The 25548-nt window shown below is 39.5% G+C and overlaps 3 protein-coding genes across 12 annotated transcripts; all 3 read right to left on the bottom strand.

Moving 5' to 3' along the window:
- Positions 1-64: 64 nt before the first annotated feature.
- Positions 65-9034, bottom strand: LOC103994473 (uncharacterized). Of its 10 annotated transcripts, XM_065079030.1 has the most exons (11): positions 8584-9034; positions 8360-8446; positions 8213-8275; positions 7670-8116; positions 6986-7085; positions 4785-4853; positions 4296-4413; positions 3471-3562; positions 1979-2040; positions 1760-1856; positions 65-463 (listed from the first exon to the last, which is right to left on the bottom strand). In XM_065079030.1, the coding sequence occupies exons 4-11, from the start codon at positions 8008-8010 to the stop codon at positions 413-415; spliced, it is 930 nt and encodes a 309-aa protein (XP_064935102.1). In that variant the 5' UTR covers positions 8011-8116; positions 8213-8275; positions 8360-8446; positions 8584-9034; the 3' UTR covers positions 65-412. The 10 variants fall into 10 exon arrangements, 8 of the variants coding, with proteins under 8 accessions (XP_064935102.1, XP_064935099.1, XP_064935100.1 ...); XM_065079027.1 differs by having other exon boundaries at positions 7670-8275; positions 8360-8435; XM_065079028.1 differs by lacking the exon at positions 8360-8446 and having other exon boundaries at positions 7670-8032; positions 8111-8275.
- A 6422-nt stretch (positions 9035-15456) lies between these two features.
- On the bottom strand, positions 15457-22333 carry LOC103994475 (protein RETICULATA-RELATED 1, chloroplastic). The gene is made up of 8 exons (XM_009414820.3): positions 21797-22333; positions 21611-21709; positions 21266-21492; positions 20353-20422; positions 20113-20192; positions 18513-18577; positions 16729-16923; positions 15457-15871 (listed from the first exon to the last, which is right to left on the bottom strand). Exons 1-7 carry the CDS (start codon positions 22277-22279, stop codon positions 16730-16732), a joined length of 1218 nt encoding a protein of 405 aa, XP_009413095.2. The 5' UTR covers positions 22280-22333; the 3' UTR covers positions 15457-15871; position 16729.
- Positions 22334-23726: 1393 nt separating this feature from the next.
- On the bottom strand, positions 23727-25075 carry LOC135589004 (two-component response regulator ORR5-like). The gene is made up of 5 exons (XM_065081327.1): positions 24510-25075; positions 24392-24438; positions 24247-24327; positions 24094-24164; positions 23727-24019 (listed from the first exon to the last, which is right to left on the bottom strand). Exons 1-5 carry the CDS (start codon positions 24643-24645, stop codon positions 23932-23934), a joined length of 423 nt encoding a protein of 140 aa, XP_064937399.1. The 5' UTR covers positions 24646-25075; the 3' UTR covers positions 23727-23931.
- Between the last annotated feature and the right edge of the window lie 473 nt (positions 25076-25548).

Here is a 25548-nt window from a genome sequence, read left to right as displayed (position 1 = left end):
CTCAAGAAAAAGTGGAACAGGAAGATAAGTAAAAGAATCATATTACTTGCATGACACCCATAGATGTCCAACTGTATTCATTGGTGATAAAACACTAGTACTTGAATATCCGTTCAGCTTATTACACTATGAAGATAAATATTTATTCTCTAGAACTAAGAATTTGTTGAACTGCAAGCACCTAATAGTGTTAGTGTTACAAAAGCATTTACAAAGAAGTTCTATATCTAAATCTTGATATGTACGAGTGTCAGGTCCTTGAGATTCTTATTGACTGGCTCTTCAGTCTCCTCTGGTGTGGGCATGTGATCTTTATGCTCTTATCGAAAGGCAGGTGCATCAAAGAGAGTTTTGATCACCTTCATAAGAAGGTCGTGTACTTACAGTAACCCGGTCACTTGGTGGCACCAGGTCACCAGCAGCTTGGTTCTTCCTGGAGATAACTGTTGCCATGTCCATGTGCCTATCAAAAGAGAAAATCACAGAAAGACAAAAGATTCGAGGATAATGTACATTTTGATATATTATATTACTAGTTGAGCAAGTTTACACAGTTTAGACCAAGCACCAAGCAATAGGAGTTCATGATCAGAATCCTGTGTATCAAAATGGCTCATTACTGAAGCAGCTTATTCATTACTCGATTGCACACATATCACAAACAGCCATTTCGGAGTATCAGATACAATGCTAGAGAGTCAAGGTGGAAACAAACATTTTTATTTACAGATGTAACTTCTAATTTTGAGGCTTGTTAAAAGTAACAACAGAAAGCAAAAGAGAGAACTATGGATGGTAGAGAAAATCTCCTCTAAAAAAAAATTTTGATTCGTGACGGACTAGACGGTGGATAATAGAATGGCATTTGGATCAAATGGCACAAGTAGAGAAACAAGCATATAAAGGCTGAAATGCTACCTTGAACAAGTTTAAAAGATGCATATATAGATACTACTTTTTTCCAACCTTTTCATTCCCATTTACAAACATTTGCCCAGCCAAATCCCAATTAGATCATGACCTAATAATACTTGTCATCAACCAAAAATCATCAGAATCGGCAAAATGACCATCAAATAAGTCAAGGAACCTTGATTGGCTTCATGGACACGATGTATTGGTCAATCTCATCCTGTATACAGACCAGAATTGAGGTGCCACAAACTATACACTGACATTAAACCATCAAAAATCATAATTATATCATGAGTTCCTGCTATGCCATATCTCGACACATTTTGTGTTTGTTTCTTGTTCAGCAGCATGACATGTAGCACACTTGCATTTCATGCCTGAAAGTTTCCCAACTGTGGTACGTGGTACAGTATAAATCAGCTGGTTCCCAAAGAACATAGGGTGATACCTCGATCCATCACCTGGCCCCAACAGTGATAGCCTATAATTTTGACAACAATCGACCTACCAGATTCCAGCTTTCCTAGTTTCTTACAATGTTAGATCTGAGAATTGGAAACTAAAGTTAAAAAAGAATCGTTTGTTGTTCTTTCTGTATGATAAGAAGCACCATGCATGTTCATCTGCAGTTATGTTTACTGACAAGATCTGAGTTGATCTCTTTCTGATCTTCAGAGTACTTCACAAATTATTTTGGATAAACCAAATGGCAATGTGGTCAAAATTAAATCTGAACCAACAACAACAACAAAAGAAAATTATGGTTTATCAACATTTAAGCAGCTATGATAACATATACTAGACTTCAAAAAGGTGGCGACAAATTAATTAAGTGGAAGCTTACCTGACTAGTAGAGCGCAATATGGAAAGCAGAAGATTCTCATTGGCATACACAGGCAGTGGAGGCATCTGACTCATAATACCAGGCATTTCAAGCATGCTGTTGAAAGAGAAAAATCTTGTTCAGAAGATCAAACTAACATTAAAAAGCATGAAATATCCACTGGGATGACTATCAGATAGACGATTTGGTTTCAAGTTCTTTAATGATGAAGTTCGTACCTATTTAAAATGGCTGTTATGTTGTTGTTTGTGCAATACAAGAGATCGATGTTATTTTGTATCTGCAGACAAATTAAAAGGCATAAATAACAAAGAACCATATCCATGCTTCTGAATGAAGATGATAACAAAGAGACAATGATACACGCTGAAAGGATAGCACAATCTACCTATTTGCCAAACTAACCAATATGTAACTTACTGTTTAGCAAAATCTTGATCATAGTAAATCAAAATAATGGAGGAACCTATGATAGACAATTGATTATATTTTCTAGTTTACAGTTTCAACATGTAATATACGTTAATAGAGTAACATTGTCTCAATCCTCATCACACTTTAGGTATTCACTAATAAGTATATAAAGTAGCAAGAAATAGTATAAAAATCAAAATACACATCACCAGTCCAGATGGATTTATAATGATAGGAAACCACAGAAATGAATAGGACACAAATATACAAAGTCAATAATTGACAGACAGTGAAGTAAGAAATATCTGTATAGTATAGGCTTGTGTTATAAAAGATGGATCGTAGTTGCTAAATGCTCATGCTGGATAAATTCATATGTCGACAAATGAGTTATGTGCCTCATGCCACACTTATACTGCTCTAGTTCCACATCTCTTTGGTCAATAATTTTTCTGGTCTCATGCATCAATGTATATAAATCCAAGCAACTTCACCCAACAAGGGAAGTTTATTTTATTAATGAGCATCTAAAAGTTCTCTTAATATGCACATTTTCCTGGGTCAAAAATGAATTCCAGATTCCATAACATTTAATCTGCAGGCAAAAAAGTGATTAAATACTTACAGAAAATTAGAGAAATTTAGTGTATCCTAATTAAGAGCATTGATGGTGTTGCACTGATCACTGTGATTCAACATATCCCTCAATGAAAAGCCAAAGAAGTCATGATATATAAAAAAGAATGGTAAATAAGGTTAATTGCTACAATGAATGTACAACTGACCAATGATCGATATGCTTGGACATGTTAAAAGAAGCTTGGATAAATAGATAAATGCATGCACTAAAACTTCCCCAAAAACTAACTAGTTATAAAAGATTATTAGCAATCTGTGATACATGAATCTTGGAAACAATCAGTGAAAATTGAAATTTTACAATGCCATAAGAGTCTTAAGCATCTGATCATATGATTCAACAACACATATGATAAAAGCACCAATGCACTTTTTAATAATGCTTAGCGGATAAATTGTGCTGTATTGAATAAGGAAACAAAGAACAAACCAGTGCAGATAAGTTACTGCATACACCCAAAGGAAATGAATGACAAATTCTGCACTAGTTCAAAGGATAAGACTGCAATCACTTTGCTCCCTACAGCAGAGTAATATATCCAATTCTTCCATCTAGCACAATACAAATGGCATAACCCGATCCTCAGACCCAGCATTCTATGAAAATAAAATATATAACCATTACAGCTCATAGCAAACAAGATTTAAAATAGCTACCTCATTATTTTCACTGTTAACTGCAATCTGGTGAAGAAGTTTTGCATTGTCTTCCAGAAGATTCATTGTTCTGCTGTCAATCACTGGGAATGCTGAAGAAACATGGTTAGAATTGAGATTATAAGAAAAGTTAAAATAAAATTGGACCAAACTATCATTTACTAAGGAAAAGTCACAAAAAGAAACATGTGTATGCTCCACTGATGGAATAAGTGGTGCTATCTATCACAAAAAGTACATGCAAATACATACTACGCAAGTCTAAACTTCCAAACCATATAAAGACTTGTTCCATTATAACAAAAGATCAACACATGACTTATATACCAATACCGCTCTTTCCTTTCTGATTATGTACCAAAATGTAAAGGGAAACTGGTAATAATTTGGAACTCACGAATGCCTTTCATGTTGATAAGAACTTGGGGCAAGAGAATCACATTCTTATTTGGTTTGGCCAAGCCCAAGTAGGGAATCCTAGCTCACTAAGAGCCTCCTCCACATTAATTTTTATTTCCATTCCCATGCATATGCTAAACCTCTACAAATATTCATCCTTATCTAATAGCACTGATGGATAGTCGAAAGATAACACATATTTGTATCTTAATTGCAAAAAATAAGCTTAGAGGGAACTATATGAACATAAAGAAGTGCATGCAAAAAACTATCTCATATAGTTTTCATTCTCTGTTAAAGAAACCCATATGCTGAGATTTTGACTAATGACATAGGTTAATGTCACATAAGCATTTCAGACATGTTAAACTATCAACAAAAATTAACTATCAGCTAAGATCAAGTGTCTTAGTAATAGCAACTAACCTTCAGATGAGAACTGATTCATATGGTTCCCATTACACATCATGACAGAACAGGCAGCTTCACAGTCCGGTTGATTATAGTGCATATTGACCATTGAAGAACAACCTATCATCTTCTCCTGAACACAATTTTGATACGAGACATCAAAACCACAGCATTAAATTCCTGTACTTTGGATCATTCAATTAAAAAAGAGAAAACTGCATGTCCAAACTACAAAAGTTCAATATACTTCTTTCTCTTTTGACTAACAGATAATGCTGTCTTTTCATTATGATTGTATCTTCAGACTAATAAAAACTAGAAAACTGAAAATGTTCAGATTTAGTTGAATTTACAGAGCCATATGGGGTACTAGCACAAAATTATTAGAATATCACAAAAATTATTAGAAGAACCTGACATTCTTACTCTCTAGCTAAAGCCTTTGACATATAGTATCAATGTTAATCATGAGTTGTCAATAAGTTGAAGCATGTGAAAATTTACCTTTCTGTCTTTGATTTTCTTTCCAGCATAAAAGTCTTCAGATTTATGTTGTTTACCATTCTCCTTCCTCTATAAATAGGTCAAAAATATTAGCATAATTAGGAAATCCCTAGGACAAGTAGTAAATCTTCTGAGATAATTATACAGTTCAAAGCAAATAACCTCTATAATAAAAATGTCATAAAGATATAAATTATCATAGAACTTAACATCCAGGTATTTCATGGATCTGCCAAAAAAAATAGAAGGGCAGTTTAGAAATTTCCATAACTATCTGATAAGAATCCCAGGTCCTTTCAAATGCATGGTAAGAAAATTAACCAATTACATGTCAGCAGACATCAGCACTGGCACTCATCTTAATGTTCTGAACTCAATCAGAACCAAAAATCACAAGTGCCATGATACCAATATGTTAAACAATGAGCCTCCCTTAATAATAGGCCATGCAAATGCCTTTTTCTCCTCCTGTCTGCTTCTGAGAAAACACAAAATTGATTTTACCCTAAACACAGTCTATGCCCTTCATGGTCACGACATACGATGTAACAAAAATAACATTAAAACTGATGACTATAAGATTTTCCAACTCAGTCAACATGTAAATAGGGAGAGGGGCGCAATCTGACCCCACATAACTGCAATAAACTATCTCGTCACTCAAAACTTAGGGCTAATTACATATTACCCTCTGTAATTAGACCTCTTTAGCATCTCGATCCCTAAATTTAAAAAATTTATATTGGAATCCCTATAGTTATGAAAGTGAAACATCTAGCTCAATTTACCCTAATTCCATCGGTTTTACCAACAAAAGTGCAAAAACAATGAACAAAAAGATAATTTCAATATTCCAATTACATTTTCTATGGTGACGGACGACGACACCGCTGGAGCACGTGGGTGGCTGTTGTGGATGAGGAAGAGCGACAACAAAAGGTGAGGCAAAGAGAGATGAGGAAGAGGATGACGCAGATGTCAACGCTCTCTGCATCTACGTCGGCGTCGCTCAGTAGCTGCGTCGACGTCGACACAAATGCAGAGCACCGAAAGAGCCGCTTAACATGTGCATCGGCTCTGACACAGATGTAGATGCAGATGTAGAGCGTCGCTTGGCATCTGCATCGATGCTAACGTAGATGTAGATACAGAGCAACGCCACTCTGCATCTGCGTTGGCACCGACAACAACGCGAGGAAGGGTGATGTCACTCTGCATCTGCGTCGGCGCCGATGCAGATATCGAATGGCCCTTTCGCCACTCAGCATCTGTGTCGGCGTCGACGCGGTTGCCGAGCAACACCAATGCAGATGTAGAGCGTTGGTATTTGCATTGTCCTCTTTCTTCTCTCCCTTTGTCTCACCTTTCGGCGTCGCTCTCCTCATCTACAACAACCACCTGCGGCCTCTAGCGATGCCGTCATCCACCACCATCGAAAACATAACTGGAATATTGAAATTACCTTTTTGCCTATTGTTTTCATGCTTTTGTCGGTAAAACCAACAACATTATGGTAAATGGAACTAGATGTTTCACTTTCATAACTATATGGATATTGAAATTATCTTTTTGCCCATCATTTTCGTGCTTTCATCGATAAAACCAACGACATTATGGTAAATGGAGCTAGATGTTTTACTTTCATAACTATATGGATATTACAATTACGTTTTTGCCCATCATTTTCGTGCTTTCATCGATAAAACCAACGGCATTATGGTAAATGGAGCTAGATGTTTCACTTTCATAACTATAGAGATTCCAATAAAAAATTTTGAAGTTCTAAGAACTGGGATGCTAAAGAGGTCTAAATACAGGAGGACAATCTGTAATTAGCCCCAAAACTAATGACTTTAAGACTTTCCAACTCAATCGACATGCAAACAGAAATAAGAGAGTGATGTCACCCTACATAACTGCAATAAACTTCCAATCACTCAAATTTTCAAAGAAAAGGTAGGAAAACAACCATATGCCTACATAAACATTGCCATATCCAAACTTAATAAACTGTTTTAAAATAAATATGCATGTTCTCTTTTCTGAACTGCTCATGCACAAAAACTAGGAAACAAACAACTACAAGAATCATATATACAAATAACCAACTATACTAATGGTCATGCACTACAACTTTCTAATAGGATATGTTGTAAAAAAATGTTTTCTGCATTGATGATTAAACTTGTAGAAATACTCACTGTCATCCATCGGCACCTTATCGCAACATCTCTCACAGTCTTCTCGGAAAGTCTAGCTGCTATCTTGATATACTTCATGATATTAGGTTCACTAGCAAACCTGAAATTTTGAGATGTAACAACAAGTCAGAGCAAAAAAGTAGTCGCAGACTATGACCGATGCTTACAACAGATTGAGGACAACCTTCACACTTTATAGTATTCTAAAAGGAGAAATGAAAACAATGAAATGGAAAATCTCTATTAGAATAGCATTTCAGTTATTTTATCTTACGGAAAATAGAACATCATAATTTAGTTTGAACTAATCCAGTGATGATAAATGTATTTTAAATGAAATATGAGTTCAAGAATAAATAAATATATCTGCAGTGGTGCAAACAGAAATTTTGTTACTCTACCTACAAGTTTAAGATATACTGCTTCTCATGTGGATGAAATAACAAAAAGCATAAATCTCTCAGATGGCATGTTATGGATCAATAGAAGCCAAGAATCTGTTTTATAAAATGCTAAGAACAATTAAATAGTAATAAGATGCACTGAAATTAGTATTAGCCAACATCGTGCAGCTATGAATGTTTACTGATGTCTATCCAAGTATACTAGTTATATAAGATATAGCCCATAGGACCTACAAAAGTAAGAAATAATTCTAAGACAAAATTGCAACATGTAACTTACATGACAAGTCCACGTTTCAACGCTTCCAATTCCTCACAGGACCAATCAACAGCAAACGCTGCGAGATGCTCAAGTCCAGGTAATGGATCGAGAAGGATATTGCTTGGCAGATTACCTGTCAAAATCATGGAAGAAATATTGTTTGGAGTGCTGGCATTCCCAGTCAATATCATCCCTGTCGTTGCAATTATTCCACCTGAAGTGTTCATGTCACCAAGAAAAACATTGGTTGTGCTCTTTACATCCTTTGGTTGAAAAGAAACTACATGTTGATTGCAAAAAGACTGCAGAAAAACTCCTCCATGAGGAAAATTGATGCCATGATCCATCACTATCCTCATAACACTAACAGTCCTGAAAGCACTAATTTAAAGAGACTTATGCAGAGCCAAAATCTTTCAATCTTCTCGGAAGCCACTTTGAATATTTAACGCCCTCTACCTGTTTCTGTGTGTAAAATATATGATAGGGAAAAAACCCCTTGAATAATTAGCCAACGCTTCAGAAGCACCCTTTTTCGATCTCAAGAACAGATACAACTACCTCGGAACGCCCAATTTCCACCATCCTAAAAGGATCCACGACCAAGATTTCATTTCTCCGTACCTGATTGGGACGAACAAAAGTTACATCATACGCAATTGTATTCTACACGGAATCAAAAACAACAAACTCAAAGCACATAGAGACCTTATCACTCAGTCACCTACAGCCCTTGAAAACCAGTGCCCAGATAAAGAACAATCTCTTTCGGTTCGAAGAAACCCTAACAAGAATCTAATAAACAATCGCAAACCCAAATAGCCATATCATAACTGTTTTCAGGGAAAAAACACAAGCTTCTGATAACAGAACCCTAAAACAGAGAGAGAGAGAGAGAGAGAGAGAGAGAGAGAGAGAGAGAGAGAGAGAACCTGTTATCGACCGCCGCAATCTTCTTCCTAAACTTCTCTAACAAGATTAATTACGAGGGAGGGAGGGAAACCCTAACAAGATTCAACCTTTTCTCTCTCGTATGGCCTCCGGTGCTCCTCTCTCCAATGGGAAATCAAGCGAAATCGAAAAAACCTGCCCCCTTTCCAATATAAATCGAGCGATGACACCAGCAACAGAGCAACCGCTTGGGATTCAAGCAAAGCAGCAGTGCGCGGGCCGGTGCGGGCATCGAATTGGATGCACGCGATGCCAATTACCGTGTTGCCATCCTTTCTCCCCCGCTTCTCCGCCGCTCTCTCTCTCTCTCTCTCTCGCCCTTTCCTTGAGCCACCAAAACCTTGTTTGTCTTCTTTGTTGCGGCTCTCTTGTGCTCTTCCTCTTCTAAGTTTACCCTCTTTCGTTCTGTTCTACACATTGCATGGCTCTCTCGCTCTCGACATATTGCATATTGCTTATATGTTATCGTAACTATCACCTCTCTTCCTACTCGAAGCCAAATTCCATTTATACCCTCAAAAATAAATAAATAAATAATAATAATAATAATAATAATAATAATAATAATAATAATAATAATAATAATAATAATAATAATAATAATAATAGTAAAACCATACATCTCAGAAATCAACTAAATGAATTTTTATTACCATAAATATATATATATAATTTTATAAATTTAATTAAATTTAAAATATTGAAGTTTTATTAATATTTGTTTTTTTATTTTTTTTTAAAGATCTCTTAAACACGTACCCATATCATTACAAGTGTAAAGAACACTGTATGATTAAGAATGAAAGGTCAATTACTCCATCATTTCCCAAAAGGTGAGTTCAAGTTGATCCAAAAATTGACTCTATTTTGATGTTAGAGAATATCTTTTCTGATTTTGAAGAATTTTATATGAACTTCACAAGCAAGACAGTGACTCGAAGATCATCATTATCAATATGTTTTCATGTGGGATTCTTCATCACGTTTCTAAGCTCTGAAAGAACTCACTAAAACATAATAATAATAATAATAATAATAATAATAATAATAATAATAATAATAATAATAAAAGTATTGGACCGATGGGTGATCGGATCATTATTTTTAGTGTCTATCTTTTCATAAATATTAAATGTGAGCACGATTGACAACAAAGTGGTAATTACTGCTAATGAGAAGGGCATAAAAGGAAAATAAAGTTGCCCGAGGCGACATCAGCATGCGGGTGCTTACCGCGACCAGTGGTGGGTGTGATCCACATCGGTACAGCTTGCCTTGGAGCAGATCCCGCAGTTGCGTAAGATCGATGCAAGCTGCCGTGATGTTTATTTTTTAGTTGGTTACGTGTCGACTGAACAGATATCCACGTCACTGCCTCGAAGTTTGTACTGGATCCGAAATAAGTGAGAGGCCGGTGAGTGGACGCCACGTTCTTAATGGCAATTGGTCAACAACGGCGGCGGAGAAAGCACGCGTAGGCTGATGCGTAAAATAAGTTACAGCTCAGCGCTCCACCAAATGGGTCTAATTGCACCAAATTCATCAGCTTGACGTATTACCCGCTCTTATTACTGGTATAGTGATTCGAAAGATTACTATACGCCCATTGCTGTCTCGGTGGTAACTAAGCGGGTACGATTGCTCGCTCTCTCTCGCCCTCTCTCTCACAATGGAGGCCATGCACCATTGCTGTCATGAGAGCGATAAATCTTACTCATGGCACAATCGAAAGCTCCCGTGATCATCTACACAGATTCCACCGTGCCAACGGAGTAGCCAAGTGAACTTAGTCAGTTCGTTGATTGTTGCTTCTGCAAAAGAAGTCATCGTCGGCATCCATCACCATCTTCTTCTTCTCCATTCTTCTGATAATGTGACGTAGGTGCTTGATAAGACCCTAAAGTCTTATCGTAGGCTCTGATACCAAATGATAAGACCCTAAAGTCTTATCATCGAAGAAAGGAAAGAAATGGGGATGATAATGATCACTTCGAGTGGATCGGTCCTCCTTGATCACTTCGAGGGGATCGACCTCCTAGGGTTTGTCCAAAGACAGAATAGTATTTTTCATATATTATTGAAAAGAAGCAATTACATCCCTATTTATAGAGTTCCACCCAAAGTCCATCAGGATTTGAACTCTAATAATAAATAAATATTAAATAAACCTCTACTTGACTCTAACTGAACCAAATCGACTCAATAAACAATTGGACTAAACAGACTCAACAAATATTATTCAAAAGCTTAGAAAAAGGGTCATAACAGTTCCTCCCTCTTCAAATCAGCCTTGTCCTCAAGGCTAAGCAGCATCAATCTTAGGGAGCTTCGCTTCAGCACTTTAGCCATAGACTATCTGCAACGCATCACAACCCGTTGATCAAGTAAGTATGGTCTCCACTTTTTTAGAGTGTAAGCAACAGGTTCATTTTTCAGTGTAGTAATCGTTGCATGAAACTTCTGACCCTGTATAATCAATTTTATCTTTGAACCTTTGCTATCACAAGTGAAAATTCATCCATCAATGATCTTTACTTTGAATCTGTCACAGTCTTCAATGTGATGGGCCAATCGATCAACAATCTCACTGTCCATAGAATTGTTAGTGCTACCAGTATCAATCAAAACTATAACAGGCTGATGTTCCAGAGTTTCGCCAACTTCCATAGTTTACGGGTTAGAGTAGTCGGCTAATGCATTCATTGTATATATGGTAGGTCCAACATCTTCATTAGAATTTATACCTTCATAATCGGAGTCCACATTCTTAGCTTTTGATTCCTCTGCAATTGGTTCAATCATCAGAAGTTGCCCCTGTTTACATCGGTGCTCCATACTCCATTTTTCATCATAATACAAACTCTTTGATAATCTTTCATTGAGTTCTTCTTGGGTTAGTCTTCGGGTGTCAAGGCTTTGGTTGGGAATAGATGGGGCCAGTGGCTTACTAATCATCTAGTTGTTGTCACTTCTGTTTCCATGATTTTCTCTGCTGATTTTTTTCTCATATAGATATGCGAATGAAATCGTAGCTATCATAGTGTGGGGTTGACGAGCCTTAACTTCACACCGAATCTCTGGAATAAGACCTTCAATAAATGTATCCAGTAGTTGTCGTTCCGACCAATCTCTAGCTTGATTTGATAATCTTTCAAACATACTCTGATATTCCAACACTGTAGAAGTCTGACAAATTTTTGAGAGCTGTCCATCCACCTTCATGTCTGAGTAGATTGTGTCACAATCTTGAGGCATTTTTCTTGTATTTTCAGATCTGTGCAACATAGAACTTGAGCTCCCACTTTGTTGAAATTTACTAAGGCACTCCAGTAGACTCTTTTTGAAATCATTAAGTGTTTCTTGCAGTCGGTTCTCAATTCTAATTTCCAATGCTTCCATTTGTGCTTTCACTGAGTTATCGGTGGCCATTTCGTAAGACTGTAAATCTGTAATCTCAACTCCTATTTTTGGTGCTGGTCAAGGGCATCAATCACTGTCCTATTCGATGTTGCTGTTGTGACGCAGTCGGTGGCAACACTATGAGAATGAAGGATTGCTGCGAGGATGCGGGGATATAGCTGCGGTCGTCGCGTGGTTGGCAACGATGCTTGTCACGGTCGCTGCGTAGAGGGATCACTGTTGCTAAGGGCTTGGAGGCAGCGATGGTTGTGACTGCTGTGACCCAAGGAAGCAATCGCCGAGCAGCCGTGTTGAGGCTGCGGTGCACCGACAACTGCAGCAGCGGAGGCAGAACAAGAGAGAGGTGGTGTTGAAGCGGCCGGGTTTGAGAAGAGGACTCGATGTTGCGTGCGCTGCTGGAGTTGAGGCAAGGCAGCGTACTTGCTGTTGTTGTTGCGTTCGCTGTTGGAGGGCGACTGCTGTAGAACGAGGGGTTGGTCGTTGGCCGGGAGCGACGACGGTGGTTACAATCGACGGCTACGGCAGTAGAGGGTGCCACTGTTTTTGTTGCACCACCGAAGGAGTTGGCCGGAAGGATCACGAGCGGTTGAGGAGAAGACTGCGGTGGCTGGCAGCATCGGTGGTCACTGACCGGAGCGCAGCGTTGGCAGTGGAGAAAAAGGCAGCGAGCGTCGTCGCTGGCCGGGAAGTTGCGATGCTGGAGATGGGAAACAGGGTGCTCTGTTTCTATCGCACCACAGCCGGAGCCGCTGGCGATGCTGGCAACGGCGGCGCGACGGTGATCGTGCGGTCGAGAAGCAGCGGCAGCGGTGGAGAAGGAGGAGTCGGCGGTGTCACGGTTGGGAACAAGGGCAACCGGTGAGTTGCCCTGTTTCTGGCACTACGGATGCAGAGCAAGGAGGATCGGCTGCTGGGAGGCGTGCGACGGTCGTCGCACGGTGGCCCGCAGCGGTGATGGGTTGGCTGGTCGGCGATGGCGCTAGAGGGGAAGAGGAATGCTGGAGGCGGCGCGGCTGGTGGAGGCGCGGCTGCGATCGACGAGGGCTGCGGCAACAGAGGAACTCTGTTTCTGCAACCGTTGCAACGAGGGGCTGCGGCAACAGGCGGCTGCGCTGCGACGCAAGGGGAGGCGGGCGGCGGCAGTAGGGCTGGGATGGACGCTGGCAGCGTCGTCTCCTGGCCGGGGAACAGCGGCGGTGGTGGTCGCCGGCCGGGAACCGGGGCGATGGTGGGCGCTGGCCGGAGAGAAGCGACGACCGGCGGGTGGGCTGGCCGGACGCAAGGGAAGCAGGGGTGCTTCTTCTTCTCTCTTTCTTTCTTTCTTTCTTTCTTTCTTTCTTCGTATTTTTTTTTTTTTTTTTTATAGCTTTGTTGCAACGAGAACACGAAGGATCGCTGCTCTGATACCAAATGATAAGACCCTAAAGTCTTATCGTAGGCTCTGATACCAAATGGTAATAAGATCCTAAAGTCTTATCGTAGGCTCTGATACCAAATGGTAAGACCCTAAACCAAATGGTAAGACCCTAAAGTCTTATCGTAGGCTCTGATACTAAATGATAAGACCCTAAAAGTCTTATCGTAGGCTCTGATACCAAATGATAAGACCCTAAAGTTTTATCGTAGGCTCTGATACCAAATGATAAGACCCTAAAGTCTTATCATCGAAGAAATGGAAGAAATGAGAATGATAATGATCACTTCGAGGGGATCGGCCCTCCTTGATCTCTTTGAGGAGATCGGCCCTCCTTGATCTCTTTGAGGGGATCGGCCCTCTTTGATCACTTCGAGGGGATCGACATCCTAGGGTTTGTCCAAAGACAGAATAGTATTTTTCATAGATTATTGAAAAAAAATAATTAATCTCTATTTATAGAGTTCCACCCAGAATCCATCAGGACTTGAACTCTAATAATAAATAAATATTAAATAAATCTCTACTTGACTCTAACTGAACTAAATCGACTCAATAAACAAACATTATTCAAAAGCTTAGAAAAAAGATCCTAACAGTGCTGCTCAAAGTAATGACAGAGATGGAGAAGCAAATGCATCACAGTTGCACTGTTCAGTGCACAAGATGGAGAAGGAGATGGTGGATTCGCCCAAGCCACAGGAAAGAAAAAGAGAGCAGCACAAGAAAAAGGTTGAAATGTGGAAAGCCCATTAGGGAAACAAGCTGCCTGAAAGAAAGTGTCCCATAACGAGGAAGAACCCCACCACTATAACGAGAGAAAGCTTCGAGCGAGACTCTTCTGTCTCACAAGGGGAAGGAGAAATAAGACCGGTGAGGCACATATCAGGCACCGGCACAGCATAATACCCTTTGGGATGACACCAAGGGTCATGACCCTGTGCCGGGGTTGAAGGGGATAAACTGTGTATGTGGAGCAGCACCTGTCATCTTTGTTTTGGTGGTCTTCACCAAAAGCTGCAGTGCTGGTGGTCACTAGCAGCCTCTGGTCTACCATGGTATGAGCATCACACCAATTACATTCAAGACCAACTCATCTGTATGTATATATATAGATACTGACCCATCAAAGTAGATACTTTGTTCATATTAACATGGGCCATGATTAGACAATCACCATCATGAGTCAACACTGCATGCAAATGCTGCTCCATGGTACTAAGAATGCACCAGCAGAAAAGCAGCTATCCATATGACGGATATAGTCAACAATGTCACCAACTGGTATTCTCTCCTCTCAGGCATCAATTGTTGAGTTGGAATAAGACTGGAAGAATTCATCAAGCTTGATAGTCCATTTGCATTAGACTGTCCAAGTAAACATGATGAAAGGATGGTATGAACAGCATATGTTTAGACCAGCAGGTGAAGGAGGAAAGAATCAGCTGCTTAGCAAAGAGGTATGTACAAGTTCTGAGTGCATTTGTGCACTTGGTACCAGCATTGGAATCCATCATATGCACATAAATCTTCCAACTTGCCAAGAGGGGAAGGCACTTCTTTAAGGTTACTTTGTAAACATGTCAATGGTAACCAATCAATAGTTTCTATTCATTGTGTGCTGCAAGGTAGGACAAAGCTGTGTGCCTCTGTGCATCAACATAGATGCTATAATTGCAGTGAGGATCACCACAAGGAGGGGAGAATCTGTCAAAAGAGTCAGATAAATCCTGCAAAATCTAAAAATAGTTAGGAGCAAAAGTTGAGAGTAAGGTCTGAGAGTGAATCAGTCATTTGTCCCATGGTGAGATTTTGCTCCTTATGACAGTGAACTGAGACAACCAAGATATGATTGAAGATAATAAATCAGCAAATGATCATAGAGGAACACAGTCTAAAATAAGAGCATATGGAATCAGAGTTACTTGAGTTCAGGCATGGCAACACAGCCTAAAGATTCAGACACTGCAATTAGACTTCTAGCAGGGGGAGAGTCCTAGTTATATCTGCAATCAGATGATAAAAAACCAATCTAGCCTCGTGTTCTTCATGGATGAGGTGTCTGTGTGATTCTACAGGAACAAGTTATATAATTTACATCCTGTTTGCTGATGTCCTGTGAGCGGCTCCAATGAAAATTTTGAATTCAAGAAAAATCTAACATCCTAGAACCTGGTTGAAAGAATAATCTTACAATAAGATAATATTAATGGGACATCAGCCATCCAATGATTGAAATGCAAGAACAAGATGATAAAGAAGCAGCAATTTCTCAGTTCCCTCACTCAGATAACAAACTTCTCTTTGTTGAACTACCCTGTGACCTGATGCCAATCGCTGCATGGCACTGGAAAACATCATCAACAAAAGCAATGTGATAATATCGCTTTAGTAATAACACTGCAGGGTTTCCAATAATAGAGTCTTTCTATACCCTGCAAAAGTTAGGTCATAAAGAGAGTATAATGAGAACACGGTTAAAGAAACTGTATCTAGCTAACCTACATAATTCAGAAAGGGCTGAAAAAAGATTGAAAGAGGAAAACCAGATGCATCTTCTCTAAAGTCTAAAGCAACAAAATTAGCTCTGTAAGTTCCCCAGTCTGCCATGTATTGGGATGATACTGCACAAGATTTGCAAGACTGCCAATGGTCAACCATCAAACAAAGAGCAGTAACCATCAAACTACCCCCATATTGTTACCATGGTTTAAAATCTGAGACACTGGCCACACCAGACACTGGCATACTAACACATGATATAATGGTACATAGTGCGATGCCATTAAGGAAAGGAGGAGAGGGGGAGAGGAGGGGAAGGAGAAGAGGAAGAGAAGCAGACGAAGAAAAGAGGAGGAAGAGGAAGAGGAATACCAAGGCCATCAGCTGTAGGAGGCAGGCAGGCCAGCATCAAGATTTTTTGGGGGAGGAGATAGATAGATAGATAGATAGATAGATAGATAGATAGATAGATTTTTAGATATATATATATATATATATATATATATATATATATATATATATATATATATATATATATATATATATATATATATAGAGAGAGAGAGAGAGAGAGAGAGAGAGAGAGAGAGAGAGAGAGGGTTTCAACCCTAGATCACTTGACGAGGGCTGGTCCATGTAAATACTGCCTGGAGAAATAGAAACTAAACTACCACTAGAAATAAACAGTTTTGATCTTTTTTTTTTAAGCTAATATAAGTCAGGTAAATTCTTAAGACAAGTTGAGTTTTCCTATTTGCAGAATATAAAGAAGCTAAAGTTCTAATAATACCTCATTGAACGCCACTCCATCGAGCCCAGTCCACAAACTGCATACCCCCATAGATGTTGTTGGCAAAACGAACTCCAACTGTGAAAGCCATAGCAACAGGTGGGATGCGTTTGGCAAATGGTGATGCCTCAACCACACACTCTAGGCCATTAATAATCTGATAGCGAGTATTAGAAGATACTGCTAGAAAGACACCTGAATTTCAAGCAGACTCATCAGGTATAAGCTCTACTCATGAAAGATTCATCAATAGTGCCGATATGTGCAAAAAAAACAGCTACATATAGATCAATTTGTGCTAGCACAATGAAACATATGGCAAAAATTTATGTCTTCTATAGATAAAATGTACAAAATGTTTCACCATGAACTTCAAATGAAGAATTATCCAAGTCCATGTTAAAAAAACTTTTAAAATGATTTCAAATTCTTAAGGTAACTTAACTAGAAATCTAATTTCATATTTACTTCAGAACACATTTATGTTTATATAATACAGAGAATATCTTAATGGCACCTAAAAAATCGGTGTCAGATTAGTCCATTCAACATGTCTGACCTACCATATGTCATCCAATTGAATTTTAGAATGAAAAGGTTTATGCCCTTCCCTAAGATAAAGCAACATTACTTGGACCAGTGCTTGTGAGTTAGACTGATTTATGTCAGGATTGATCAGACCCCACACAAATTGTCTTTTCAAGGGATACAAGGAATTGTCGGGAACCAATGAGGATCAGTCATAATGGTGGAAAAAGGCAGATATTTTGTTGAACTTGCTAACTCCTGTTTTCCAATTCATTCCTGACGAATTCTGGCTTGCTCAATCACTCTCAAACAGTTCCACTACATTTCATGAATTCCCATCGGTCGGTCCAATTCCAACCAAGTTTCTGACAGCTTCTAACCACAGCCCATCAAGACTGATCATGACAATACCAGACCTTCTAGCCAATCTCCGAAGGCCTTACATATACTAGGGGAGTTTTTCCCCTTTTTTATCTTTCACATTCAATCTGCAACCAAAACTATGTACCGATCCCCAAACCCACCCCAGCCCAATTCCCTTGGTTGATACTGGCATCAATTCCAAAATTATGTTATCCTTGACATGGACTTTAGTCTCCATCCCATGAATTGGATTGAACACACATATCCACGAGTTGGGTGTATACTGAACTCTGTGGTTACTAACCTTATATATCATACAATGGCTACTGGAGGTGGACCATTTTGGTTGTTGAGGCTTCTAATTAACAAGTAGTAATTTACATTCTCCCAACAATAAAACAAATATGTCATAATTATTCGATAAGAATAAACTTTATTCCTTTTCTCCCTTCAATCAATTGATCATTTGAAATATATGATCAAAGCAAACTTTCTACAAGTATTGTCCTAATTAAGACACAATTGAGAGGAAAATGGCTCAGTTGGATGGGATTTTAATGGCCAGTTCAGGAAAAAATGGTGGCAAAATAACAAAAATTAGACCGAGGATTGTATATAATGATGTCTATAGACCAATGACGTCAGCTAAATGTATTGTCCTAATGGTGTCAGATTAGCATTAAAAGCATGGCTAGGTTCATTTGCATATAAGCTTAACAAAAATAAATCAAATAACAAAGAAATTAAGCTCCATGTTATGATTTCGGAACATTGAGATGAGAAAAATCCAAATGCTAAGTTGATAACACAAGTGATGCAGCAACTCATTGTAGCAAATTCAACATAAGGCAAACTTTTGACAAGGCTATCATGCTTAACATTAATCCGCATACCCCAAAGAACAGCACTTTTAACAAGTGGTGGAACAGGTATATCTTCATCAGATTTCCTTACACTCCTGGACATGATAAAAAGGAATTCAGAAAAACAAGATACAGCAGTATACTCTGTGCATGCAAAACATACAAAGGTCTATTTCAGAAGACAATACACAGGAACCTAAAATCATGAAATATCTAAAACTTTTTACTTACTACTTGTGAAGTTAATCCAGCAAACTATGGCAACACCAAGGAATATATTTCAAAAGCCACATTATGAACACAGACATAAATAACTCAAATTTATAATGAATGAGACCTACTTCTTTGATCTTTCAAACTGCATTGAGCAGAGTCTCAAATTTAACATGGAGTATGTCCAACATCAGTTTAACAGCAATTAACAAAGTCTCAAACTTAAGAAGCAAAATAATAATTAGGAGGATTTTATGGATATTTAGAGTTATGATATAAGTATTTCACTATTGTCCTCCATATCCATTTGGAAATTTGCATCTATAATATGCCACATGTCACATTGCTTTCTTCCAAAGTTAATACAACTTACTTTAGAGTTTAGATATATTACATATTAGTTATTCATATTTAGAAGGTGGAGAATTCTGCAAATTAGCATAATGTGGGCAAAACAAGATATCCGCTGTAACAGGAAAATTAGTAGATAATATGAGTTTATGCAACTTCTTATTTTAATCCTCAAGAGATAAGCCAGAGAATAAAAGATAGAAGATTGTTGTCAAATGCACCTTAAACACTATTCACCTATAATAGCGAAATAAATCAAGCAGTATATTTAAAATCTTGGTCCAGAAAACTAACAACTTGAGGACTCCTTCCTTGGTCCAGAATATTCCATTAATGTCAAGGTCAAACATGGTTTACCTTACCAATCCGTACCGATGTACCAACCAGCTGTCAGTATGATATATACCAAATCATACCGAACCATACCGAGCATACCAACATAAGATACATGAAGATGTACCGATGTACCACGCATACCAATCCCTTGTTCAATCGGTACATACCACCCATACCGAATGGTACGCTGCAGTACACCGAACCTGAGGTCAAGTAACCAAATTGGATCACTATGGACCCTTACTAGTCCCCACAACACTTGGGTGGGTGAGTCCACTGATGAACCCTAACATCGAGTAAGTAGTTCACATTGAGACCCATCCAAATCAAGATTATTGGAAATTTGATCTAATTCAACCCAAAATCAAATCAAAACTGAGTTTCAAAGAGAAATCCCAGTCGTCCTACTTACAATAGGATCCAGAGTACACAACTTCTAGCTTTGTAACACCCAATAATAATGCAACTGTTGGGTTTGTTCAACTAAAGAATCATGGATAGCATGTCTCTAAGTAAGCAGCATGCAACTGTAAGAGGAAACATATAAACTTGTTCTGAATAAGATGATAGACTCCTGTTTTGATGGCCCATTGTAAACACTGAATTCACCAAATCATATAAGACATTCTAGCAAAACAAAAAAAAAGACCAAAAGAGATTGAGTAATGAAGATATTATATTCAGATGCATCTGAATTTAAATGATATATATGAAGAGTATAAGTTTGTACCGCTTAGCAGTCATTATTAGGTTGGCAATGCCTTGGCCTACAATACCACAAACAAATCCAACTGATCCATATAGAACTCCCTGCATCCAGAACAATGTACAATAACCAATTACGCTTAATAAGTCCCTACAAGGATTTCTTGAGGCAAACTATGATCCTTAACTAGGAATAAGGCACACTGAAGAGATGTCTAACAGTCCTAGAAAGATAATTACTTAGCAACGAAATTTAGGTACCTACCTTGTAAAAGTATGTCCCAATCCGTTGCCGAATAGTAAATTTGCAGCCTGGTCTTTCAGCTTCAAAAACACTGTCAAAAACAGGAAAAGTGAGCTTTAGTTAAGAAAATTTAGTTTGACATTTCAAGGACAAAGATATGTCTTTTTCATGACCACACTTATGGCAAAAGATTCATGTAGCCGACCCCAGATAATTAAGACTTTCGACTTTTTTGTTGTTGTTGTTGTTCTTTAAGTACAATACTATCAAGGCCAATATCATTCACGTGTGAACAATATCAACGATACCATTCAAATGTTTGAATTCCTAAGATATCTGGTTTCAAATGTTTGCTGTAGGCAGTGACCAAAATATTTCAATTCCTAACAGCTTAAGTTTGAAAAGCCCTTGACCAAGGTCATGTAGTTTCTGGCATCTTGTGTGTCTTACTGTAACCTATCAAGTGTAAGAACATAATAGAATATCCAGGTACCAAGAATCTTGATCAAGTTTGAAAGAAGCAAGTCATAAGATATCTTGGACTAATGTACAACGGCTAGTGAGCAAGTATCAATTATAAAAAAAAGTATCAGCTGATACAGAAAATGAACGACTGATATTAACATAGAAACATCATAGCATACCAGATAAACACGAAGAACCTGGAAATGCTATTGTCAGTTCAAATGGCACTCAAACAAAATATAAGGAACCCGGAAAACATTAAGAAGAAAGTTCAACTAACTTCCAAACAGAAATGAAAGTCGTAACACAGGATTGGAAGATGACAAAAGAAAAAAAGGAAGAGAAAAAAGATAAATAAGAACAGAAGAAAAGGAGAGGAAAACACAGATAATAAAAGAAATAATGGAGAAAATAATTTCACTATTGCTCAGAAATTTTCAACAGGAAGGGAACGCATAAAAGCACTCACCTACTAGGCAAAGCTTCAAAACCACGCTTGAGGCTTCCCCAAAACCCAGTAGATGCTGACACAGATGGCCGTCCAATTCTTACATAGGGAGCCAATAAACCCACTAGAGCAATGTCGACAACTATCCCGACCAGAAGATCTGCAGCGTACAATTCAAACTCCGTCCAAAAATCCTTTCCCCTCTTTTGAACCTCCGCGAACGTCGCACAACAAGAATCAATAACTATCTGCGCTGATCGAAATAAAGAGGAAAAAATGGATATTCAACTTGTAAAAAGTGAATTCTTGATGGTACTCGTAAATTCCAATATCAACAGTATCCAATGTAATAGAGTTCGATCAGACCTCCGTTGCCACTTTAAAAAGGAACGATGGGTCGGCAAGCATCCGATTCCGAAGCAACGAACAATGCCTGATGGCAACACCAAGCGGCCACCATGACACCTTGAAGCGGCAAAACAAAACCAAAGAAAAGGTAAGATCTTTCCAAGAAAGCAACCATCTTGCAAGCAAGTATCCAAACCAAATTACCTGCAAATCCAAATATCTCGAGAGAAGAACCCTGCGAATCCCAATGCTCTTGGCCGCCTCCAACAGATCAGGTGGCAGGCTCGCGCCACGCGCCTCCGTCTCCCGGATCACCTCCTCGAACTTCATCACCGGGCCGAACTCGGCCTCGTCGCTACCGTCCTCACCGTCGCCTTCGTCTCCGCCACCTCCGCCGCCAGCTCGATCGCCGGATCCTCCGTCATCGCCGGCACCATTATCACCATCAAGGCCCGCAAAGCAACTCCATTTCCTCGTCTGGGCGAAACCCCCATCGCCTCGAGCTAAAAAAGCGGCCAAAAAGGCGGCTTCTTTCGGGGAAGAAGCGAGAGCGGGGTTGGGGTTGGATCGGAACGCTAAAGCCCTGACCTCGACGGAGCCGATGCGGGGGGTGCCAAGAGATGCGGGAAGGGAGGAGGGGTCGTGGTAGAAGGCTCCCGAGGGGGCGAAGGAGGAGGAGAACGCCATCGCCGTCTCGTGCTGTCTCGAGCGGGGAGAAGCGGATTACGGAACCCTTGGCGGCGCTTCAGTTTGGAGAAACGAGAAATATGAAATAAAGATTAAATAAACCAATGACATCACATCACGTGCCATTCACGTGAGTACAGATGAGACTACTTGGTTAAGGATTTTGAAACGACGTATTTACCCTTTCCAATTTAAATTTTGATATTTTATATGTATCTCCGAATATTAAAATTCTTCACGTAAGTAACCAAATATTATTATGATATATATATATATATATATATGTATATATGTAAATACGTCGTTTACATGGCTAATCGAAATATTTCCTTTGTATTAGTTTCAAGTAAAATTCAATCAACATCGTAATTGTTTGATTCGGTAGTATTAAATCTTATAAAATTATGTCAGTAACATTTTCTAAAATGATCCTTTGATGCTTAAATTAACTTTGGGATCAGATGTTCGACTAATGTTTTGTATTATATTGAAAGAAATATCCAAGGGTATCTATGGGAATTCTTAGTACCGTAGACCTATAGTATTATTATTTTAATGATTGACGTCGATTATGGGATGGATTGTATATTTTTTTTGGACTTACTTATGAGTGCAACGTGTTGAACCGAAGATATGATAACGTTTGATCAATTTAATCTTGTTTTGAGTTATCAACCATGTTATGTTGATGTGTTGGTCGCGTTGTGCTAATGTATCGACCAAAGTGTAATTGAACTAACTCAAAACTTATTTTGACAACTCGTTGATATACAATCGACTTAATATAGGGAGAGAAAAAAATGACCTACATAATCAATGTCAATCACTAGAGTAACGATCATAATAGTCTATTATAAAAGAATCCCTAAATATATCCTTCCAAACTTCTATCAATACAATATAAAGCACAAGCCAAACCATCTAACCCTAAAGCTAACTCAGCATCAAAAGAGCATCGTCGGAAACACCTTCAACTTAAATGTCTTTAAGGCTCGGAAGTTGAATAAGTGCGCTGTCGATTGAAAATATTATGAAACCAATGCAGATGAGGAACTGTGGTTCTCTATATCGATATCTAGTTTGGACAATTAAATTTGGATTTAATAGTATTTTCTTATAATCATAATAATTTTTTGAGAATATAAATATCATTTCAGATTTTACTCAATAATGAATTAGTATTTAAATCCAATTTCAGATGGATTTGGATACTAAGAGAATTTGACCCACGAAGGGTTTAAATATATTGTTATCCAAAATTGTGACTAATGAGGTTGACATATACCTATAATCTAATGAAGCGGTCCCCCTAAATCTATGCAATGTGTCATTGGAGATTCGATTGTCACGTTCAATTAGGACACAGTATGCGATCACGTCATCTCGAAATAAAGGGAATCAAATCAAGCTTAATGTTGATGCAGGTTTGGTGGCAGTCCAAAAGATATGCAAAGATATTATCGATAATGATGTCAAATTGGTGCGATAATTCAATCGACAAAGGAAGATTCCGATCGATCGATCGATTGGAGTCATTTAGGGATCAAATTCAGCCCACAAATCATGTGGTGCACGAAATTTGATGGAGGAGGAGTCGCACATGGCATCGTATTATTCTAACTATGAGAAGCCAACTGTTGATCCGACGGTCCTCATTTGAGGACACGGCTACAGACCCGCGACACATCGGACGGCCTGATGGGCTTCAGCAGGAACTCTTCTGCTCCCTCCTCCAGACACCTGCAAGCAAGCAAGCAAGAGATGAATGAGAACGACGACGGGCATCGAAGCAGGAGATGAGTGAGAAGAGGCACCTGGTGATCCTGTTGGGGACGTTCTCGGAGGACATGATGACCACCGGAATCTCCTTCAGCTCGGAGGACTCCTGAGATGACGGTACATGGTAGCAACACTCGGTCTATTGTCTCGAGACAGGGATGATAAAACGGTAAGAGGGTTGGTCTCACCTTCACTCTCTTGAGTAGTTCGAATCCTGTCATCTCCGGCATCCAGTAGTCGGTGATGATCATGCTCACGTCCTTCTTCTCCTGCAGTTAGCAACACACAAGGTTTACGGTGGTGATGGAGAAGAAGAGGAAGATTTCGACGTACCAAGCCGAGCAACTCCAGAGCTCTCTTCCCGCTGTCCACGGCGGTGACTGCAAGCAAGCTTTTCAGGGTTAAGCAGATTCAAGCCGAAGGAAATCGAAAGAGACGATCTACGAACGACCTCGGAGTTTGGAGCTTCTGAGGATGCCAGCGATGACGGCGCGGTCGACGGAGCTGTCGTCCACTGCCAGCACGTGCCGTTGCCCTCCGTCGCTTCCGCCGGCGCAGCAGCCGTCGCCATTACCAACTGAAGACATCAGCTCCGACTCCGACGAAGCGACTCGCCAGAGGGCACGAGAGGGACGAAGAAGGATATATACACACGCGGGCAGTACGATAGGATCGGTGCAGGGGATACGCTTGGGGGATGCTATCCTCGTCTTCCCCAGCGGGAATCCGAGGGTTTATATGGTTCCTCCCAAAGAGTTCCTCCGCCTTGGAGATGACATGTTGACATGTCTCTCTCTCTCTCGGTCGCTTCCTCTTCTCATCAGCATCCTCTCCATGATTTGGTGCATTCCCGAATCTGCCACGGATCCGGTGCGACCAAGCGGATCCCGCCCCCTCCTATTCCCACTGACACACGACCGACGGCTGAGTCGGTCCTCCTTATTAATGTTGGATGCGGTGGCGCCTTCACGTTTCCTGGCTACGTAAATGGCGATTGACCTGATTTCATGTAGAGGCCACCAACGTCAACGCACAAGACTGGGTCGGGTCCGACCGAGCCGGTGATTAAACTAAGCCATGAGAAGGGGTTTGTTTAATCCGTACACATGCATGTCGCTCGCATGTACGCATGTACGTATCGTCGTGCGCAGATGAGGAGACACAAGCCGATGGGATCCTTTGCAGGATCCGTCCGTACGTTACAGGGGTGTGGATCTATTACCAACCTGTGAGGGCCGAAGAGGACGGCACCGCGCTTGTCGGGCTACCACGTGGCGTGTCTCCTCTTTCTAAACAAGGGACATTAAATCCCTTTTTATCTCATCCCATTAAAAAGTGGAGGAAAGAACAGTTAAAATAGGATCAAATCAGACATGATTGAGATGCATAATGTTGAACTAATCAAACAAATTACACTATTCTTTTTATCCAATCATGAAGATTTCTTGCAGAAGGCATACAAAAGCATATGTTTGCAGACGGATGAAATG

The sequence above is a fragment of the Musa acuminata genome, chromosome BXJ1-8, assembly GCF_036884655.1.
Source record: "Musa acuminata AAA Group cultivar baxijiao chromosome BXJ1-8, Cavendish_Baxijiao_AAA, whole genome shotgun sequence".
NCBI classification, from domain to species: Eukaryota; Viridiplantae; Streptophyta; class Magnoliopsida; order Zingiberales; family Musaceae; genus Musa; species Musa acuminata.
Note: the sequence above shows the minus strand (reverse complement) of the source record. Positions and strands in the feature narration are given on the sequence as shown.